Source organism: Rhipicephalus sanguineus, chromosome 3 (assembly GCF_013339695.2).
Source record: "Rhipicephalus sanguineus isolate Rsan-2018 chromosome 3, BIME_Rsan_1.4, whole genome shotgun sequence".
Classification (NCBI taxonomy): Eukaryota; Metazoa; Arthropoda; class Arachnida; order Ixodida; family Ixodidae; genus Rhipicephalus; species Rhipicephalus sanguineus.
The window spans coordinates 187673314-187694222 of record NC_051178.1 but is presented as its reverse complement, the minus strand read 5'-3'; the positions used below and the strand labels follow the sequence as shown (position 1 = coordinate 187694222).

Sequence of the window (20909 nt, the reverse complement as noted above, 5' to 3'; positions counted from 1 at the left end):
TGCCCTTCTGTTTTCAAAATTGTCGCGAAGGGCCGCGCGTAATAGCTATTCTAAGATTTAACTTTTCCGGCTGTTATAGTTCGCGTTTTTTTATTATTTACATATTATTTTGAAACGTCACAGTCAGTCTGGACCGTCGCACGCATTTTTACTAGCTGTCATGGAAAAATAGATATATAGAATGTTCCCAGGTGAATGTATGGTTGGTCGCAGATTCGCAGGTGCTTAATTGGATCGAATCACACTTTCGGCTAGTCTCTGCTGGTCCGCCGTGCAGCTTCGAATAACGTGCTGCGCTGCTTTCTGGAACGTCATTTCATATAAATTACGGGTGTTTCTTGTTTGTTAAGGTCCACCGCCTGAGCTCTGTATACGTTACGAGCTTCAGAAGCGGCAAAAATAGACGATGACAGGTTGTCTCTTCTTTGAATTTTATTTATTATTAGTTTTTCACAATGTGCCACTGCATCTGCAGAAAACGTGCGTTTGAACCTTCGTAGAATGCAGCAGCTGCTTATTGGGAGCGTCTGGGGATGGCGTCACTCCATCACTGCCAGCCACTTTGGAGCTTCATTAGTCAACATTTGTGCTCACAGAATAAAAAAATGAGAGCTAATATTTTGAGAACTTGACACAGCCTACGACTACATGCGACCTTTTTCGTTAGCAATTTCTTTCGTCTCTTTTTCTTTCATAGCCTCAGGTGAAGTTGCCTCATTTGTTTTTGTTTTTTTTTCTCGTATGTTACTTTCCATGCAGAACAATAGACACATGGCTCGAGTCTTATGAATCTCTGTCATTCTCTACGTCACGCACTTGGCGAAAAGCCGCAACGTCTCCATTGTCACGGTGTTTGCGCTCTCCTACGCGCGTTGCTATTGTTCGGTTTCGCTTTCGCTTTCGTAGACAGGAAAATGGAACGGACGTTTCCGGTGATTGCAATGCACCACGGGAATGAAGACTGTTGTGGAAGTGGAGAGGGGAGCAGAGTGCGTGATGACGGTGGGGCGAGGAGGTGACGCGAGTAGCGTCTGTCTGGTCGGGCGGTAGGGCTGCCGTTTTTATTTTTTATGAGCTCTGCGGGATAGTGCCAGGTACTGGACATTATTGTGATGACGACACTCTGCGAGAATCGATCCACTTGAACGCGCAGCGTGGCTTTCTCAACACGTGCTGTGCACCGCGCACGTGCTGTATTGAAGTTCCGAGCCCCGTCTGGAGTCGGGGCGGAGGAGGCGCAATCATCAACCCCGTGTGTGACTCAGCCTCCGAGCAACGCCTTCCTTTGTGCCGCCCCAAGTATTCGCACTGAGCGGGTGCGCTGGCAAGATACAGTTGTGCCGTCGTTCAATCATGACAGAATCTGTGCACGCAACTAAAGCCCTTCGGTGGATTCGCTCGCATCGTTCCGTCGTCGCCGTGACGCCGAGTGTCCGTGGAGGCTTGTGTTTTCCTTTTCCGTAGATCGTAGCAGTCGTGCGTTTTTTGTCGTATTTCTTTCCGCTTAGGCGTCGGCGTGACGTCCCGCTGATTTGCCGTTATTTGTTGTGCCGTTGTACGCTCCCCTACTCAGAAACATATGTCGACTTCGCCCGCCCCACTGGGTGCGTGATCCGTGCCACATTTCAGGCGAGACCCTCAAGCCACGTCGAGGAAGGCCTTAATTCTGCGTGCGCTCTTCGTGAGAATTCACCCTCCCGGTTTCGCGAATAGAGTTCCCCGTAATAGGTGGAGTGTGCGCGAAACCAGGTGGATCGTTGAAAAGAACGATCAAGTGCGCGGGAAAGGACTTCTAAGAGAAATCGAGCAAGACGACCGGTGAGTCTATACCCTCCGAATTTTTGGAAGCGCTGCTAAACACGAAAAACGGCCAAAGGCGGCAGCTGCTGCGCATCTCCAACCGGCACGAGCGAGCCGCTGAAAAGAGGAAACCTGTATTGGCTGGCCAGCGCGCGCACGGCACTAATAGACATGGCCTTGAAGCCGCTGGCCTTCTAAGGAGAAGCGACGGCGATAGCGGAAACAAAGTTACCAGTTTGTGAACGAATAATAAAACGAAACGACAGCTGCCATGTCGCTCAACCGCTACCCGACAGGGCCCGATGGCGTGCGCCAGAAGCCTCGCCGCCACGAAATACCGTGGCAGATGGACTCCAGCCCACTTTACATAAGGAGACAGGACCACTTGAACGACCGCATGCGCGCCCTGTACGTGAGCGAACCCACGACACAGCCGCCGCCGCCCCCCGTGACGTTCACGAGCCCGACGACTCGGCAGCAAACGCCGCTGGCCGGTAGAAACCATCAGTATTACCACCAGCGACAGGACCCCCGTGGCTCGTCCGATTACGACAACACGCCACCTGAACCACCGAAAAGGACGAGCTCTGCGTCCATGAGCGCATCCTACGACTCTGCATCCACCTCCTCGTCATCCCTGCAGTACAGGAACGGAGGAGGTGGTGGCTACGGTGCCGGCAGTTCTTCCAGGTCTAATGAGGGCCTCTACGCATCGCCGGGAGCACCAGCACTCGCCCCCTTGGCTGTGGAGGAGTATGTTACCCTTTTTCGATAGTTGGCACTGCTCTCGACACAAGCACGTACTGACAACTGAAGGTTTATTGACAAACGAGAAATCTCTTGTTTTTCAATGAATCTGCTCTTGTACTGCAATTCATAACTGATTCTTGGCTACACCACTAATTCTGTCATGAATACCACATCATTAAGCAGGCTCTGTTTGCGTGCTTCTTGAGGAGCACTTGAGTAGAAGTAAGTTGTATCATTGTGTAAGGTATTGAAGTATCTCTATCTTGTTTATCAAAAACAATTGAGTCGATGTCACACATCTTAGAACAACATAGTGCCATAGATATCAGAAGTGTAGGTTTCGTAAAAACCTTGCAACATGCCATGGCATGACGATCTCCGTTACCAATCTTGCTAGCATCACTCAAAGTCATAAAAATAAATGTTGCAGGTTACATGATTACACGTACAGTCGGGACTCTATGATTTGACGTCCCGAGTAAAGTATGGCGCTGTGATTAAGCAATAGTGCCATTTATATTTATGCTTAGTACTACAAGACACCCATTCCTCGCATTTTCCTTTCTAGGACTTTCTAGAGTGAACCTTGTGCTATTGGTCACAGGCATATTGTTGCCTGCGCCGGGCTATTTCTTGCGTTTCAGAAATATCTCTGTGTGTTCATTGCCAAATTACATTACAGTTTATTGTGTTGTATGTAGCAGTGGTTCAAGACACCAGCGCAGGAAGCACTACAAAAATGGTCCAAGCATTTTAATCACTTCAAGCTACACGTATGTAGAGTTGTGCAGGGGTCACTGACTTCGTATAGCGTACGCCTTGGCACAGAGTCAAATTCATAGATAAGAGCAGACGACAGACGTGAGAGGAGTGGCCTTTCGTCTTGCTGCCTGTGCCCTTTCACACGTTAGACGAGTCTGTGTGGCAGTTTATTTCGACATTGTCAATTAGTGATTGCTGCTGCCATCTGAGTTTGCATAAATGTTACTTAGTTATTTTTTTATGTTCACTAGGATATTTGGCAAGGTTTGGTTGATGTTTATCTTGTTTACATTTTTGACCACATAGAGAGAGGGAGGGAAAGGCAGGGAGGTTAACCGGAATTGAAACATCTGGTTTGCTACCCTGCACCAGGGGGAAGGGTAAGGGTAAAGAAAGATGGAAAGAAGAGTGGTGAGAAAAAGCAGGCATGCACCCAAAAAGGAAGGGCGAGGAATGGGAGCATTATAATCTGTCTACTTGCCCACTACGCTGTAAAAAACTTGCAGGGCCCCTGTAACACTTTTCCAAGTAATCATCGAATGGCTTCATTAAAAAAGCTTATTGCCTCAAGAATAGACTACCGCAAAAATTTTTAGAGTTCATTGAGTATGAATGGAGTTACAGGGATTTGTCGCCCGCTTCGAGTGCTTTCTCTCTCCTCTTGTACCAGCGAGCGTGCTGAAAGCTACGCAGGGAGGGGGATGACAAGGGGGCAAGATGATGTGTTCCTTTGTCAGCGTGTGTCATGACCTTGAGCACTTTTATTTTTTTCTTCAAACGCGCGGCTTACTTTCAGTGTGATCGCGGGCACATGGTGGAATTCTGCGGTGGCCACAGTAACTAGGAAGCTCAGGATGCTCAAATCAGCCAATGGTCGTGGATTTGGGTATATGGCGCAGTAATTTGGGTGTATGGCATCATTTGTAGGGAGTAGAGGGAGCGATTTCTAGCTGACTTAAAGAATTGTAAATTCCAGGTCGCGCGCTGCGCTCCAATGTTTGGCTCGCGTGTTCTCGGGAGCATGGACTGCCGATCGGTAGCATTTTCTGACCATGCTGAAACGGTGTTGTGGGCCCCTTTAAAAAAAATCACAGCATATCCACGGAGTGAATGATGATGAGTGGGCGAAGCTGCGGAGGTTCATCGGTAAACCGTGAATCTTCCGTGAATTCTGCCCAGCACATCATCACCAACGTGAGATCGGGTGCGTTTATACTAAAGGTTCGATGAGTTATGACGACTTGCAGCTCACTTTAATTTTACATGTACGCTGTGAATTTTCATTGTTTAGAAAACCATTGCTTTAGAAAACATCTGGCGTCTTTCGTTAAGCAGCTGGCGTCTTTTCGTTTTGCTTTAGAAACATCTGGCGTTCTTTCGTTTTGCTTTTACAAAACATCTGGCGTCTTTCGTTGGTTTATTTCATCAATCAACGGCGTTTTGAACAAAATTTTTATTGTTTAATCACGCACAGGAGAAATCTCACCAGGCACTACCTTGGAGGTAAACAATGGCTGCTAATGGGAATGAGAGACAGAAGAAGTCGGCTTTTAGCTAACACTTACACTTCTACTTCTACTAATGTTTCCTACTGGAACATGCCAATGGCTGCTAATGGGGAATGAGAGACAGAAGAATTCGGCTTTTAGTTAACGCGCACGCTGCGAATTTTTGATTGTTCAACAACGCACAGGAAAAATCTCCCACTGGCACCACCTTGGAGGTCAAAGCGTAAGACTGGTTACGCACTACGACTACTACGACTACGACTACGAGGGACGAACGGGTGCCGCCTTAAGGAGCTTCGCCCCTAAAAAGCCTTGATAGACTTCCGGTGAGAGAACAGCTTGGGTCGGCATTCTAAGACTGTCTGTTCCGACGGGCCTATCGTCAAGATGGGCCAGCACGGCCGCCAGCGACAGCCTATGCGAGGACGATGGCAAAGAACATGTTCGATGGTTTCCTCACTGCCACAGTGATTGCACTCAGCACTGTCATCCATGTTTGACCATGCAAATATCCAATGAAGCTACTTTCATAAAGGGAAAGGAGGTTTGCCATTGCTCCGAGATTCCTGCTTTGATCTCGCTTCTCCCTCCACAGTCTTCCTCACGTGTTTCACCCCCCCCCCCTTTTTTTGTGTTGTTTGTACAATTCTCTCTGGCATAGCATACTTTTTCAGGAAGTAGTCAACAAGCCTTTAGCTGTGATGGGAAACAATTGTCTTCCATCTTCCTTTCTCTTGTTTACAGTGTTACTGCCATAATTAGTTGTGCTTGCAGACCTTACTATTTCAAGAGTAATGGAATGTGCGTCATGTGGTATCTTGCAAGAGCAAGAAAACTTCTTTGCATACAAGTTCTGATTCCTATGTGTGTGTGTTTGATGGACATAGCTTTTATAGCCAACAATTCAATTTTTGCCTATGTGTAATCTTGTAGCTGCTTTTTTAGCTGCTACAGTTTTGCACGTGTGTGTGTGCGTGCATGCGTGCGTGCGTGCTTGGAAGTGTTCCATTTACTGGAAGCATTTTTCATTTAAGGCTATAGATGAACTATCGGCATAACCTCTGTGATGTCACTATGTGCGTCATGTGTTGTAAGTACCACTCAGCAATTGTAGTAGGATCACAGCATGCATCCTCATATCCCTAGTCCTAAGACATAGTTGAAGCAATTGTTGAATAATTTATCGTAATGGGAATATAAAATCATCATACCAGAGCTGTTGTTGCAGTAAGACCTCTTGTACTGGTTTATGATGCCATGGTGTGCATGTGCGGTCTGTCTTATTCTGTACTTATTTGCCTTTCTCTCTCTCTCTCTCTTTTTTTTTTCCTACTGCAGGGACTGTGAGGCAAACTTCCTGATGTCGCTCGAAAATTTGGCATGTACCCGTTGTGGGGACGGTTTTGAGCCACATGAGAAGATTGTGAACTCCCACGGTGAAGTCTGGCACCAGGCTTGCTTCGTGTAAGGCTGACATATTATACTGACATGCAATTGTGGCACAGCAAGTTTGCACAGAAGTTGCTGGTGTTCTTTGTGCTAATTTACATCTGTGCACTTGTTTGCACCATGCTTTCAGTGTATAGGGTCACATGACCAACATGCAGTAACAATGGTTATGCATCATTCCTTGTCACACAGAGCAACGAAAAACCATGTGCATTCAATGACAAAGAGTGAATATACTTTCTTTTAGTCATGGAGTTCATCAATGATGCCTGTTCTTTCTTTAAATGTGCCATTTCAACTCGACTGATATATTCAGTTCTGATGGCAAGCTGAGAAAATGTTGAATTTCCTAGCAGTTTACGACAGTACCCCTGTAAAACCTTATGTGAATGTGCCAGTCACATATATTAGCGCTACACACTGGAAATGCACGTACTGGGCTTTGCCTGTGGGCTACTCCTTAGAATACTGCTGGATATGCATTGAAGTCAACAAGCTTTTTCTGTGCATATAAAATGCTTCCCCCGTTTCATGCCACGGCACAAACTTTCGTATAATATAAATTACATTCAGCATTTTCTTGGATCTCTCGCTCCATACTCTTTCTGGGTATCTGTACAATGCAGCAACATAGCCACAGCTTTCATTGTTGCTGCACTTGTCTCCATGACCTTTTTCACTAATTTGACAACTTATTTTTGACAAGACTGAGGGATTGCTATTGCATGCATTAGTCATGGAACCTGTTTGAGTCTGTTCTATTCCCTGCTCATTCTATTAATTAGATGCGTGAAAAATTCAGCTATGTTGTCAAGTAAGTCAAGCTTACTATACTATATTTCATGTCCAATAATGTCAGTGCTCTAGAAGCAGCAAGAAAATTTTGCACATAGAAATTCTTCAGTTCCAGAATCTATTTTACCTATGCTGCTGCCTTAATGGTGAGAATGAATTGAACCTGCATTGTTGAATTAGAGTTTATTTCGAGCAGTGAACTATGTAACATCGTATTCTTTTTCAAATATTTTCTTAGCTGTTGCCAGTGCTTCCGGCCATTTCCTGAAGGCATCTTCTATGAGGTTAGTAAGATATCTCCTTCTTTTTTCTTTTGTTTTTCGATTTTGATTGACACGATTGTAATTCTGTTCATTATAATAGTACACGCCACGGTGGTCTAGTGGTTATGGTGCTCGACTGCTGACTTGAAGGTCGCGAGATCGAATCCCAGCTACGGCGGCCGCATTTTGATGGAGGCGAAATGCTATAGGTCCATGTACTTAAATTTAGGTGCACGTTAAAGAACCCCAGGTTCGCGAAATGTCAGGAGCCCTCCGCTACAGCGTCCCCTTATAATCATATTGCGGTTTTGGGACGTGACACCCTAAGAATTATATATATGTTCATTATAGTATAGGCGATTCAATTTCTTCATTACCTCATTTTGTTGTTTGTAAAGCGGATACACTGAAACATCACTGGAATGAACTCTTAGAGTACTTAAAGTATGTTTCAAATGAGTGAAATAGTGAAAGTGTGCACACAAAAGCTTCTTACAGCCAAGGACAGTAAAATGGAGTTAGGATTTCCTAAGTAAACACAGGACGAATGCTGAACAGCATTTCTGCTGTGTTTCCTTTTCTCTCAGTGTTTTTAACACCACGTTTCTGGTTCTTTGATGGTTCCAAGAACTCTGATGCCTCTTAGATGAACTTGCTTGTGCTGAGCAACTATCAGCAGTTCTAAATGGCCATTTTCACTGTAAGATGTAGCAGCATGAAGCGTTGGACTAATTGGTGTGACATTTGTAGGATGAAAGTCGGATAATTGTCGAAGAATAACCACGCCAATGAAATGGACACAGGACACATAGTCTTTCCTGTCAGTCCTGTGTCCCTTTCGTCAGTGTGGTTATTCATCTACAGTTATCCGCCCTCCATCCTAGAAATGTCACTCTAAGATCTTTTGCACTACTTTACAGGTCAGAGAAATTGTAGAATTTCTACACAGTTTGCAGTCCCAGTGAGTAAAGTCACGAACACCTTGTATGCTCACAAAAGTGCAGGCTGTAGATTTCAAGATAAGGCTGTGGAAATATTCACCTGTTTCTCAGATCCTGTGGTCTACAAACTTCTAACATTGACTTTATAGGGAAGGTATTTTTCAATATACAGACTGTGTCAAACTAGCTGTAGCTAGTTTATGAATGCTTATTCATCAGAATAGTTCAGCTGGTGTTTTCTGAAGTGGTGCTTCAGTCATTAAATATCTAAAATTTCTGTGTCTGCTGATAGCAGTTCTCTAATATTTTCCTAAGCTTTGTTGTCTGAGAAGAGCGTACATGTGACGTTACATGTCCTTGCTTGTATATTGTTGCGCGTGGATAATTACCTACCGAAAGCTGATTTTTCTGTTGGTAGCCATTGTTTACCATTTACCAGTCACACTTTATTCGAGTTCTTGATTAGTACAAAACAGTCCATTTTGTGTTAGTAATGGTGTTGCACATCTGTGAGCACAAGCTAACCATGTTTACATTGAGTTTTGATAAAGATGCAAAGTTGCCACCTAGCATGTTTTTTTTCTTCTACTTCCTGCAGTTCGAGGGCCGCAAGTACTGTGAGCATGACTTCCACGTTCTCTTCGCACCCTGTTGTGGCAAGTGTGGCGAATTCATCATTGGTCGCGTCATCAAGGCCATGAACAACAACTGGCATCCACAGTGTTTCCAATGCGAGATCTGCACTATGCCGCTTGCAGACCAAGGTTTCATCAAAAATGCTGGGAGGTGAGTAGCACATATGGATGATAGTGTCTTTCTGATTTGTACATGAGTGAGAATCTGCTTTGCAGTTTTTGTACAATACTGCTCACTACTAGAAAATTCCAGTTTGTCCATATATATGTTATCCCTCACAGGTTAATAAATTCCAAAGATGCAACTACCAGTAAGAGCACTGGTAACAACGTCTCGTGAAGATTTGTCCATTGAAGGATGTTCTCTGCAAAGGCAAAAAAAGAAAAATAGACTGCATGTTTACAGTTGTGTCACTGTCGACATTTTGCACAAAGTATCTTGCTAGAATAGGGTTGGTCGTGGCAATAACATCTTGCATCCTCTGTGGTTAGCCTCTATGCCACAAGAAAGGCATTACCAAAACAACAGTGCTTGTCTGCATCTCAGGTAGCCCTGTAATTCATAAACGATAACTCGTGTAGACGCACCTAAAACTCTGTTATTCTAACAACTTTTAAAGTGAACATTCTGTAATTATTGTTTTGTTTATGCTTAAACCTTGCAACAAAAAAGCATGTCTCAGTTTGTGTCATTCAGTAAAAGACATCCCATCATTTATTGCCTGGTTTGCTCAGACTTTCGGCTGCCAAAGCCAGTCCACATACCTACTCAGTCTGTGATGGCTAGGTACAAAAACAAAAAAGTGGTTTTCCGTTTCCTGGATAATCTGGGCAGACCGAGCATTTTTATTGAACAATGCTAACCAGAAAATATGATGCTGCCATGAAATTTGAGTGAAAATTAAGCAGGGTAGTGAGCATTAAAAAAAATCACCTTTATGCAGTAGGACCCCATACAACAAATGCTTTTATAAAGAAATTGCCTGTATACTGAATTATTCTTTACATTTCAGCTCCTTCGTGAAGGTTACGGTGCACATCCTTCACAACGAAATGACCTGTTAATTGAAGCATATGGAAGGTTCTGACCATTTCATTGTACAGGAATATGACTGTAATTGCTAATTCGAAAATGCAGGTCGCTGTCTGCATTAATTACAGTGCTTATTCTGCAGTTTGCTAGCCATACGTATCCTTCTTTAATTCTGACGTTAATGCATTGCATCAGAGTTTATCTCCGAGATAATGTCACTGATTAAGATGATTTTATTAATTTATATGTCTCGTACCTTTTCTTTATATTTGTGCAGGGCTCTGTGTCACGAGTGCAATGCAAAGGAGAAGGCTGCAGCCTGCGGAAAGTACATCTGCTACAAGTGCCAGTAAGTCTTGCCCGTCTACCGTGTCAGTAGTGAAGTGAGAGTACAATTGTAAGTGAAGCCCTAGGTCTACGTTTATGGTACGTTGAAATGGTCACCTTAAAGTTCTCTGAAGCATCCTGAGGGTGCACTCCACAAACAGCTGGTCAGAGCATAATGCAACTGATGGACTATCATCTCTGTGCTGCACTTGCGCAGCCCTTGTTATGAGTGCCTGTGTCCTCGTGGTAGTGCTTCTCGATGTGTCCGTGCTCATCATGCCAACCTTACTTGTCTAAAAGCGTCTAACTTCCCGTTTGTTGTATAGGTATGTGCCATGTATTCTCACACCCGCATTTCTTTGTTAGTGAGTGGCACGACCTCAGACATTAGTGCTACATAACAGTGTGACGTATAATGATTTTTTTGTTTCTTGGCCCTACTACCATAATCTTTGTTTTTAATGTGGTCTTTGTGATTTCATTTTTATTTAGTTTTCTTTTCCTTTCCTTATTCCTACATTCTATTTCTTATGTCTGCATGCTTTCCACCTGAAGTGTCAGCAAACATTGTCCCTTTCTGTGTTAGTTTCCAGCCCAGCCCTTTCCTACTTTCCACTAGTGTGTGTTTTCAAAGCAACTAATAATAATAATAATTACAATAATAATAATAATAATAATAATTTAAAGCACAATGCTCCAATTGAAATCACTTGACATGTCCAGTGTCAAAAAGGTCCTGCATAGCTGTAGTCCAAATCTGAGCATCATAGAAACCAGTCAATGTATACTATGAGCTACTTGAAATCTGAAGTAAAGACTGGCTTATTGTGTGATCAGCATCTGGTTCTGATTTTCTCTTTCATGAAACCTCCCTTGGGTTTCGAAGGCACCTGTCTTGTATCAGTAGGCCGTCGCACTACTTTGGCAGATCTGTGTTGTGATTGTTGAGATTCGTGTAATTGAGTATAGGTGAAATTTAGCAAGCCTTTTACTTGTTGCAATGTGGACCAAATTCATTGCTTGCCTACACCACTGTAATTGAAACATTCAGTGATTGCTCCTCCTTTTCCTTGATAATTTTTTTGACAGTGTTCCAAATTGTGCAGGAAATCGCACGAATGTTCTTACACGCTTTTTTTTTTTCCAGTGGCATCATTGATGACATGCCACTCAAGTTCCGCAGTGAGCCCTATCACCCGTACCATTTCAACTGCACCACTTGTGGGTGAGTACTCTTGTATGTTTGAACAAATGTCTTTTATTGGATTTTCTGGCCCCCTGAACACCGTCAAACTGTATGCTCACAGCTTTCTTGCCAGAGGAGCTTTCAGCATAATGTTATGTGTGTCTCGTGAATAAAATTAAATTGAATTGAACTTTGTTTTCATATTGTCACATGAATGGAGTGGGTAGTGCTTGGATATTTGTTGCATAAGGTAGCTTGTGTATGCATTTGTCTCGCTTCTTTGTAGTAAAAGCTGATTAATATATTGTAGGGGCATAATGTAAATTTATCTGCCTACTGTTGCACCACCTGCCTAGTTTCCTTTTGAATTCCAAGAGTTGTGTAATTGGAGATTGTTTGAAAATTATATCTGGAATTATACCAGGTGATATCGCGAACTTAATTGGGTAAGTGGGTGCTTCTGTGTTTGTACGCAATTAAGATTGGATTTCTGTACAGAAATAGGCTTCACTTCCTTCACAATGGTCGGTTTGCGTTAACAAATTTACTGTATCGAACAAACCTTGTTCTCTTCCTTAGCTGGATGGCTACTGGTAAGGATTTATGTTGCATGCTTGGTACATTGTAGGAACATCCTAGTATTCGCTATCTAGTCCTTTTAGTCACTGCCATAACCACATATGGCACAGAGGCAGTATAACTAGCATCAGTCATTTCACTTGGTGGCTTTAGCTTGTGGTGCCTGGTGCAAAATTCACAGGGTTGATCATGTGGTCAGTCAGTTATTAAACTTCCTCACTGATGTGTACTGTCATCCTCCTTTGAAGCCATAGTGTAGAGACACTCTGCATAAATTAAGCATTACTGTACATTGTGTGAGCTTGTGCTTCAAGCATTGTTGCCCCTGCACTGTGTTTTGCATGCAGTGTTGAACTGACTGCCGAGGCACGTGAGGTCAAGGGGACCTGTATTGCCTCCGCTGCCACGACAAGATGGGCATCCCCATTTGTGGCGCTTGCCGACGGCCGATTGAGGAACGAGTGGTCACTGCTCTTGGCAAGAACTGGCATGTCGAGGTAGGCAAAGTGCATTTGGTCACTTTTATTTGCACATTTCATTTGCACATGGCGAATTATGACTACTGTTGCTGTTTGCGATATGAACGATGTAGCCTTTACATTTAACTGTGAAATAAAGTGATGCACACTGGAAGCTTGTTTTTGAACTTCATGGTTACCAGCTTATTAGAATGTCTGATTGGTTTGTCAGCTTCCTATGTTTTAGGGCCTAGCGTATGAAATGAGCCCATAGCACAGAGCACTTGCACATATTAAAATTTTGCTACTTGTGTAGTCAAGCTGTAAAGATTGGCAGCTCAGTGTTTGTGTTTTTCTTTATATGTATTCTCCAATTTTGCAGCAATATATATATACAGTCGAACCCGTTTATAACGAACTCGAAAGTGCCGCGAAAACTGGTCGTTATATCAGTAGTTCGTTGTAAATGGACTCGCCCTCAAAAACATGCATTTAGCGACCAAGCCGCTTTTTTTTCTGCGCATTTTAATTGAAAAGTGCTAACAACTCCTCCGGTGAGAAGTTAGGCCTGTTCGCGTTGTGAAGCGAGGCCCGCTGCGTGCACGAGTGAATTAAACCGCCTTTGCAGTGAAGCGACAACGTTTCATTGAACCGCGGTACCGCTACAGGGGGCCGATCATCCCTGGCTAATTGCGTGCAGCGCGTCGCCTACTCGGATCACGCCATCACTGCCGGGCCGCTTGCATTTGTACGCGCATCTGTGCGCTCTTTGTGCCCGTTTCACTTCGGAGCGTGCAGGGGTGCGACGAGCGGCCTGTTCGTTCAACGTGGCGAAGACAAGCATTTTGGAAGCAACGCGCACTCTACGTCTCCGCGATGCTCTGACAGCCCTGCACGACAGGTGCGGCGCGCTTGGGTTGCCGCCTAATAAAACACGCTGTATACGCTCGCTGTAAGTGCATCAACGTTTCTCGGTGCCTGTGTCGCACAGCACCAGCGAGCTAGTTTCGTTTACACGAAGCGACGCGCACTTTATCTCGCACGGCGCGGCGGAAGCGAACTTTCGAACGGCAATGGCATCGCGCGCTTGTACTGCTTGTACCGCCGTCACCCGAACAGTTTACGCCACGCGTGCAGCCGAGCCGATAGCTGCAGGTGACTGTGATAAGGTTGTCGGCGATAAATCATAATGGCACGTTCATCGCCGGCCGCCACATCGCCTTCGCTCTCTTCTGATGCTTATCCGTGAAGGAATCGCCGCAATCGCGCGGAAGTCGTAATCATTGATCGGCCAATCTCTGCCATTACCGAAAAGATGAAAGAAATTTTGCAGCACATTGTGACGTCGACGCAGTGAACATTTAAGCGCCGAAAAGTTATCGCCCGGCGACATCGCATATTGCATTTTATGGATTCTTGCGTTCCAAGGCATAGGTTCATCGTAGGCGGTCGTAGCTGCAGAGAACGGCGCCAGGAAAGGTTGCCGTGCGAAAGCTGACTGCAAGGCTTCATGCTGCCTACCATTTCTTTCTTTCTTTTTTTTTTTATTCCCCACTGCCATTCTGCCACTGAAGAAACGACCGGAAAGCGAGCGACCTCGCTCGTAGCGTCCGAAAGCAGCGCGTGCGGTGCTCGCCGATCTCGGGTATCTTCGTCACGAGTAAACTGGACCGGGGTACGCGCGAGCGCGCGCCTCTCATGCTTTAGAAGGCCTACTTTAACTTTTTTTCGCTTCGTATACGCCATATTTTTACCGCGACCGTGTCTGAAGTGTTCGTTGTAAAAGTAGGAGGCTTTGAAGAATGTTCGCTATATGTGGACGCAATTTCAATGGGTAGCATAGGAAAATCGTAAGTGCACCGAAATATGGTCGTTATAACCGATAGATCGTTATATCTGGGATCGTTATAAGTGGGTTCGACTGTACTTTCCTTGGCGTTATTGTCTGTTAGTTCTCATTAATATTGTGTCTAACAAAGATAAAAACGAGCCCTTAGAAATCATCTCCTTTCCTTTATATATATATATATATATATATATAATCAGTTGTAGACCTAATCGGTTTTTACCTCGAAAAAAAACAAAAAACTGCACTGGTAACTGACTTAGCCAGTTGTTTCCAGCTCACAACAGTTTGTCGTTTAAGTTCTTTTCACACTATCATCTGTCTCCTTGTTATAGCAAGAGGTAGAGAAAGTTGCCTTGTTTCTCATTAGCCTTGCATTCATTTGCTGCATCCTTAAAAACTGTTCCTCCACTACAGGGTCAGCTTTCTCAGTACAGAATGGAAGTTAGTGTTTGTTTCACTGACACTAACTTATTCTGTCAAGTATTTGTGCAGGAGGAACAAACTACAATGATCAGAGCATCAGCTCTCTGCAGATATTATTTCCAGTGTATGTTCGAATATGCAGTCAAAAACAGTGACTGACAGAGATAACCACGATGCCAATAGAAAGTAAAACTGAAACTGAGTGCAGTGCAATGACCATTTCACTGACAAAAAATTGTGTATGTGTAGAAAGCAAATTATGTTCATTTGTTCCCTTTGAGAAGTTCAGTGTAAATGCAGGCATGCACAATGCATTAACACCAGCAACGTACTGTAAAACTTCTTGCACAGCATAGGAATTGTATCACCTGTATCTGAAGTTGCGCTTTAGTGATGATTATGTTTTACCTGTTGAAACATTTTTCTAGAGTAGAACTTCGCAGTTGCTGATATATGTAGCTGTAAGAGTAATGAAGTACCTGTGAGACTAGGACAACCACTGCAATGGTGCTAAGTTGGTATGTGCAAAATCCAACATGTAGATGCCGTAAATTCAGTCACCCCTCATGATGATCCGTCGTTCCTTCGTTCTCTTCTTTTATTATTATTTTTGAAATTTTTGTTTAGATTACGTTCAGCTTGGCTTGTGCAATTCGTCTTCTGGCAATGAAAAAACAGTTTTGTGCATCTAGGCTTAGGCGCTTCTAACAATACACAAAGTTGGCCTTGCAGAAATTTTTGTCTTTGAAATAACCAAGTGCTTCTGACAATGCCCAGTGGATTGTTATACTAGATCATATTTTTTTTTTTACCTCTGTAGCACTTCGTCTGTGCCAAATGTGAGAAGCCATTTCTTGGCCACCGGCACTACGAGAAGAAGGGCTTAGCCTACTGCGAGACGCACTACCACCAGCTGTTTGGCAACCTGTGCTACATCTGCAACAATGTCATTGGAGGGGATGGTACGTAAGCGTGTGTTTTTTGCTTTTATTATAGGTGCTGCTTTAATCATATCACAGGTCACACAGTGCAATTTGTGTACTTGCTCTTGCCCTGTCCTGTCACTTTGCAAAATAACTTTGATTAATCTAAAGTAAAATATTTAATCAAGTGGACCAAAATGTACGGTGCCTTTCTTTAGTTTGATGGGGGTATGCAAGTCAAGGCCCACGTTGTTGTCTTTTTTTCCCTGACAGTGTTCACAGCGCTGAACAAGGCCTGGTGTGTCCACCATTTTGCCTGCTCGGTGTGTGACCAGAAAATGAGCCAGAAGTGAGTCAGATATTGCTTCCATTCTTATTACGTCTTATATTTACAACTCTGCTGATCTCTTTAAAGGCTTAACCATAAATGTAGAGTGAACAACAGTCATGGGAACTGCCTGGGTTAATATTGTATGACATGTGACATGTATCACAATTTCGTGACATGTGTCACAATCCTCAATTAACATGGCTATGTAGTACAACGGTCTTTTATTCTTTTGTCGTGGCATAATATTGCGTAGTTCTCTGTGCCGTGTGTGGGAACAGATACTGAATCAGTGTAGCTTTGAGATGCCATAGTATGGCGTTCACTCAAGTGTGGGTAAGAACTGAAAAGTAAGTCGGATTTAACATACAATGCTGCGTTTCAGCTTACTTCACTGTTGTCAGTCAAAGTGCATATACATTTCTCTCTCCCCTAGCTTGAACTAATTTGAATGAGAATAGGTTGTTTTTTTCAGGAGAGCTCTCGTTTGTGCTTGCTTTACGTTCATAGCCTTTCCTTTATTGCCGTTGAATAATTGGTTTCACTGAGAGTATAATTTGCTGTTGCTTGCAAGTTGCATGCATGCACAGTGGAGCTAGCTCTCTGAAGGTGCATCAGGCATACCCTCAGTCATACATGAAGCGTTGCTCTACTTACCTCAATAGCAGATGCGTCGTTTATACTTAAGGCTTCCGGTTATCCATTGGCACAGAGGTCCAGGGTTTCATTGGCCCCGTCCTGGATTCAGACGACTTGATTCGCATCGAATTCTGCTGGCTTTTTATTGAGTTTCATTGAGTACCACCTGACTTCTGGCTTGCAGATTTTCCTTCTGGAACAGCTCACTGTAGAAGCGTTAAGCATTTTGTGCCTCGAAAACACTGTCTGTAAGTGCTATGATGTTCCATGTACGTAACAACTGTTTGAACTGTAAAAAACTGTGCTATGCTATATATTTATATAGAGCAACACTGGCATACAGTTCCGTACAGTTCCATGCCGAGGCCCTGTATTTTTGTCTTGTCAACGCACCTCGCAATTTCTCTTTGCAGGACAAAGTTTTTTGAGGTGGACCTGAAGCCTGTTTGCAAGCGGTGCTTCGAAAAGTTTCCAAGCGATCTGAAAAAACGACTGAAGAAATCTTACGAAGTCAATTCAAAGAATAACACCTGGCAACCCTGTGCATAAGGAGAGCAAGGCAGCTTATCTTTGCTCTGTGCAACCTTTTAATCAACTAGTGTGCCAAGCTTACAAGAGTAATATATTTACTATATTACGCACAGTTCTGTAGTTGTCACATAGCCAGGGTCTTAAATTGTGCATTGATTCTACAGATACTTGTTGATGTTGTTTACATGTTAACAATGCTGCTGTTGCTGTTGACGTCAGTATATTTGGAATTGACCTTTGCGAGAGAGAGAGAGAGTGAAAAATTTATCAGTGGTGTTGCCAGTGGTGAACATTTTAGCATTACAAAATGGGCATGTTCACTGCTGGTAACAGAGCCATGAGTTCTGTAATTATGAAAACTTATTTGTGCCTTCTCAAAGTTATCGCTTTCACAGTGATTACTTGAAGAAATGAATTAGCAAATGATTTCGTTGTTAAAACTTTAGGCCTTCTCCTAATTTTCTCTTTAAATGCTTACTGGCATCGGGATGTCCTTTGAATTAGAAGCATCAGTGCATTTCGAGACATCTATTGAAAGGAAGGTCTGTTAGGAGATTTATGACTCGAGCGTTTCTCCCATGCTTAAAATGTTGTATATTAGTGATGGCACACAATCTTCTTAATTTCATACACAGTAACATGATTACATTGTTCTTCATGTGCTTCTTGAATGTGAGATATGAGGTGTAGAAATTATCTGCTGCAAAGAACATCACTGTTCTCATAAATCCAGTCAGACGCTGAGTTATATATTACCTCATCATACCATTTTCAATTGTTAAGAATTTCATTTTGGAATCTCATTTTTCTTTCCACAAATTGTATGAACCATTCTGCATTCAAAGGTTTTTTACAGTAAGGGCTTGCTGCCAGGATGCTTTGGTTCCACGAACTTTTTCAGGCATAAAAGAAAAGTGTTGGAAATGTTAGCTCTTAGAATTCACAAAGCCTCTTGGCTTGAATTTCAGCTACATAATTCATTATGAATGATTATTTTTGTTTTATTAGAGCTCATTTATACAAGGCTAATAAGGTATACATGGCTGTTCTTATTCTTCGTCCCAATTTAAGATTCTGCAGTATTTTGCAGAATGTCTGAGGCAAGGTTAAGCCATTATCTAGTCTTCTCACGCAGAGCACAACTCAGTCTATCCATTCAGACGCACACCGAGGTCTTATGTTTCTCAAATTCGCACAACGAAGTTGCTTGGCACATGTCAATGGGCCAGCGTGACTTCATTTTACGTGGCCGGTGGTTTTTTTTTTCTTTTTTTTTCCAAAGTGCATTTTACATGTCACGCACAAATCTGACTAGCAGTGACTCATCGGTCAATCTCAGCAGTTCATGTATTTATCTTCTTTTAGATCATTTCTTTTTACTGTATAATTGCTACCACCTACTTTCCTATAACTGTGAGCATTTTGCATCTTTATCCACTCAAGCGTACTTATCCGAGAGATTTTAACTGCTGCTGACAATGAATCATCACACTTCCTTCCTGCCTCGTTTTACTTTCACAGCCACATTTTTCACGGCAAGTGCTGTAGTGTTGAGAGGCTTCTTCACTGCAATGCCATCATGATCTGTTTCTTGTGTGCAACCACAACTTGCGCTGCTGACATTGTTACGACCACTTGTAACTAGTTATCAGCTGCTGTTGTCACGATCTGACCATGACATTTTAGCCTCTTTACTGCGCCTTTTTGTTTGTCTTATAATTTAGATGCATGTCTTGCTTAGGTCATCCAAAACACTCATGCCTTTTTGCATTCACTGTTCAAGCATTTTGCAGGCGCGCATAGAAAGGATGTATAGTACTTTATTTGCTGACGCTAGAAACAAATTTCCCCAACAGGTTGATTAAAGTGTATGTGTCTGAGGGAGGGGAGGAGCATGCATTCATTGTGCACTGTAACATAATGTTCTATCTGAATAGTGCCAACTGATTATCTGTGTTTAGGGAATAAAGCAAGAGATGTTCTTAAATAGTAGTTTAAGTTGTCCTACAGCAGGCTTATTAGGCTGTATTTAGGTTAGCATCTTTATTTTATTCTGTAAGGATGTGGTTTCCAAGCTGACCTATTCTCTAACAAACCAAAAACGTAAATTGTGCAATGGGCATGCCTTCACCCTCCTGTTGTTGAAAAGAAAAGAAACGTAGGCAGCAGTGACTTCACCATGACACATGTTAGGTCATTTTACTATAATGCAAAGCTTTGCAATGCGAGGGCAGGGTATGGACAGCAGACAGGCTTATGAATTGTTTGGATAGGTTCAATGTCGAGTTCAACTTAAAGTTGCGATTTCGTGACCCACTCTCATTAGCTTTACATTTGTTAATCAGACAGACAACGAACTTTATTTTTACATTTTTTAACCTTTTTTCTTTAGCTGCCTCACAAATTGCAGTTGACATTGTTGTAACCCTTCCTGGTGGTCACAACTTGTAGTTTTGGTCAACACAGATGTAAAACATGGCTTTTGATACAAGCTAGCTTTTATATTGATTTAGTTATGGTTGTATGAGATTACATATGAATTTCCTTCTTTCATGCACACAAAGTACACGCTCACATTGTGTATTCATGATAGCCAACTAAGTTTACATGGTAATCACTCCGGAATAGCTACAGAGGTGTCAGAAGTGTTAATCGATAGTGTCAACAAGGGTACCTATGAATACAGTAATGCACATTGTTATTACCTGTGCCTTATTAGATGACAGGTCTATTTATACTGCTGTTCTCGTTTTTACTGTGCATGTTGTTGAAGCGTTTAATTTGATGCCATGCATTGTTGCACTAAAATCAAAATGCTGATATGTATATCCTGTCTAGGAGCCGAGACAGTTTCTAGCACTTAGTGCCTGGAATAGGCTGGCTTTTGCGTGTGCCCTTTTGTTAACATACTTCGTGTCTTAATACAACACGTCTTTGTTCAATAGACGCTCACCAGTGCTTTTGCACACAGCATTAGACGCCTTATATATTTTGAATTTAGCTGTCTTATGTGAGGCTTGGTAAGCACAGATCCTACTCGAAATATTCCTCCTAGTTTGAAGCACTGAAAATGAGGATTATGCAGCCATGTAAGAACAAATGTTTAGCACTGTTGTCATTGATTTTGCCACGCGTTTTTGTTGTAACGTGAAAGCTTGTAATGCCATAATTATTCATTGTACCCATCAAGAATTATCACCTAACTGCTTCATTACTGCACATCATCATGCAATAGGTGCCTTTGTCACATATGTCCGTGTGTACTAACCTTTTGTCATAGACAGTGCTGTTTTAGCATACTGTTAGAGCATGTTTAACGTCTGTTGTCAATGCTTGTATAGATTTTGTAGCAAATATGTGCCACTTTTATTTTGCGAGGACAATAAAGCTACCCTGTTTTAAACCAATGTGTATTAGTGGACTTGAGATTAGCACATTTTTTCGTATTGTGTGGTGTAGTGTGTGATGTTCTGCTGAGATTATGGCTGCCATTTGCTCGTTGTGCCAGTCTAGTGTCTGTCAGGTCAGTTTTACGGCTTCCTGTAAAATAAGTGATTTACCATAGTTTATGCCATCACACTTGATTAAAATGCAGACGATCTGACGATTCAGATCGTCAGATCCATGTGACTTGCAATACATAATGGGTTGTCCAACCACGTTTTCGAGGAACCATGTAGATGTGCGGTTTAATTACAGGAATCACATCGGCTTATCAGTCCTCAACGTT

The 20909-nt window shown here is 42.9% G+C and overlaps 1 protein-coding gene across 1 annotated transcript; it reads left to right on the top strand.

Annotated features, from left to right (window-relative positions):
* The first annotated feature begins 1039 nt into the window (after window positions 1–1039).
* LOC119387858 (LIM and senescent cell antigen-like-containing domain protein 1) lies at window positions 1040–20586 on the top strand. Its single transcript, XM_037655398.2, is given in 11 exon segments — window positions 1040–2553; window positions 6159–6284; window positions 7303–7348; window positions 8867–9054; window positions 10214–10285; window positions 11411–11488; window positions 12376–12407; window positions 12410–12525; window positions 15579–15720; window positions 15955–16030; window positions 17062–20586. Coding segments are annotated over 11 exon segments (1494 nt in total). The 5' UTR covers window positions 1040–2071; the 3' UTR covers window positions 17198–20586.
* The last annotated feature ends 323 nt before the right edge of the window (window positions 20587–20909 follow it).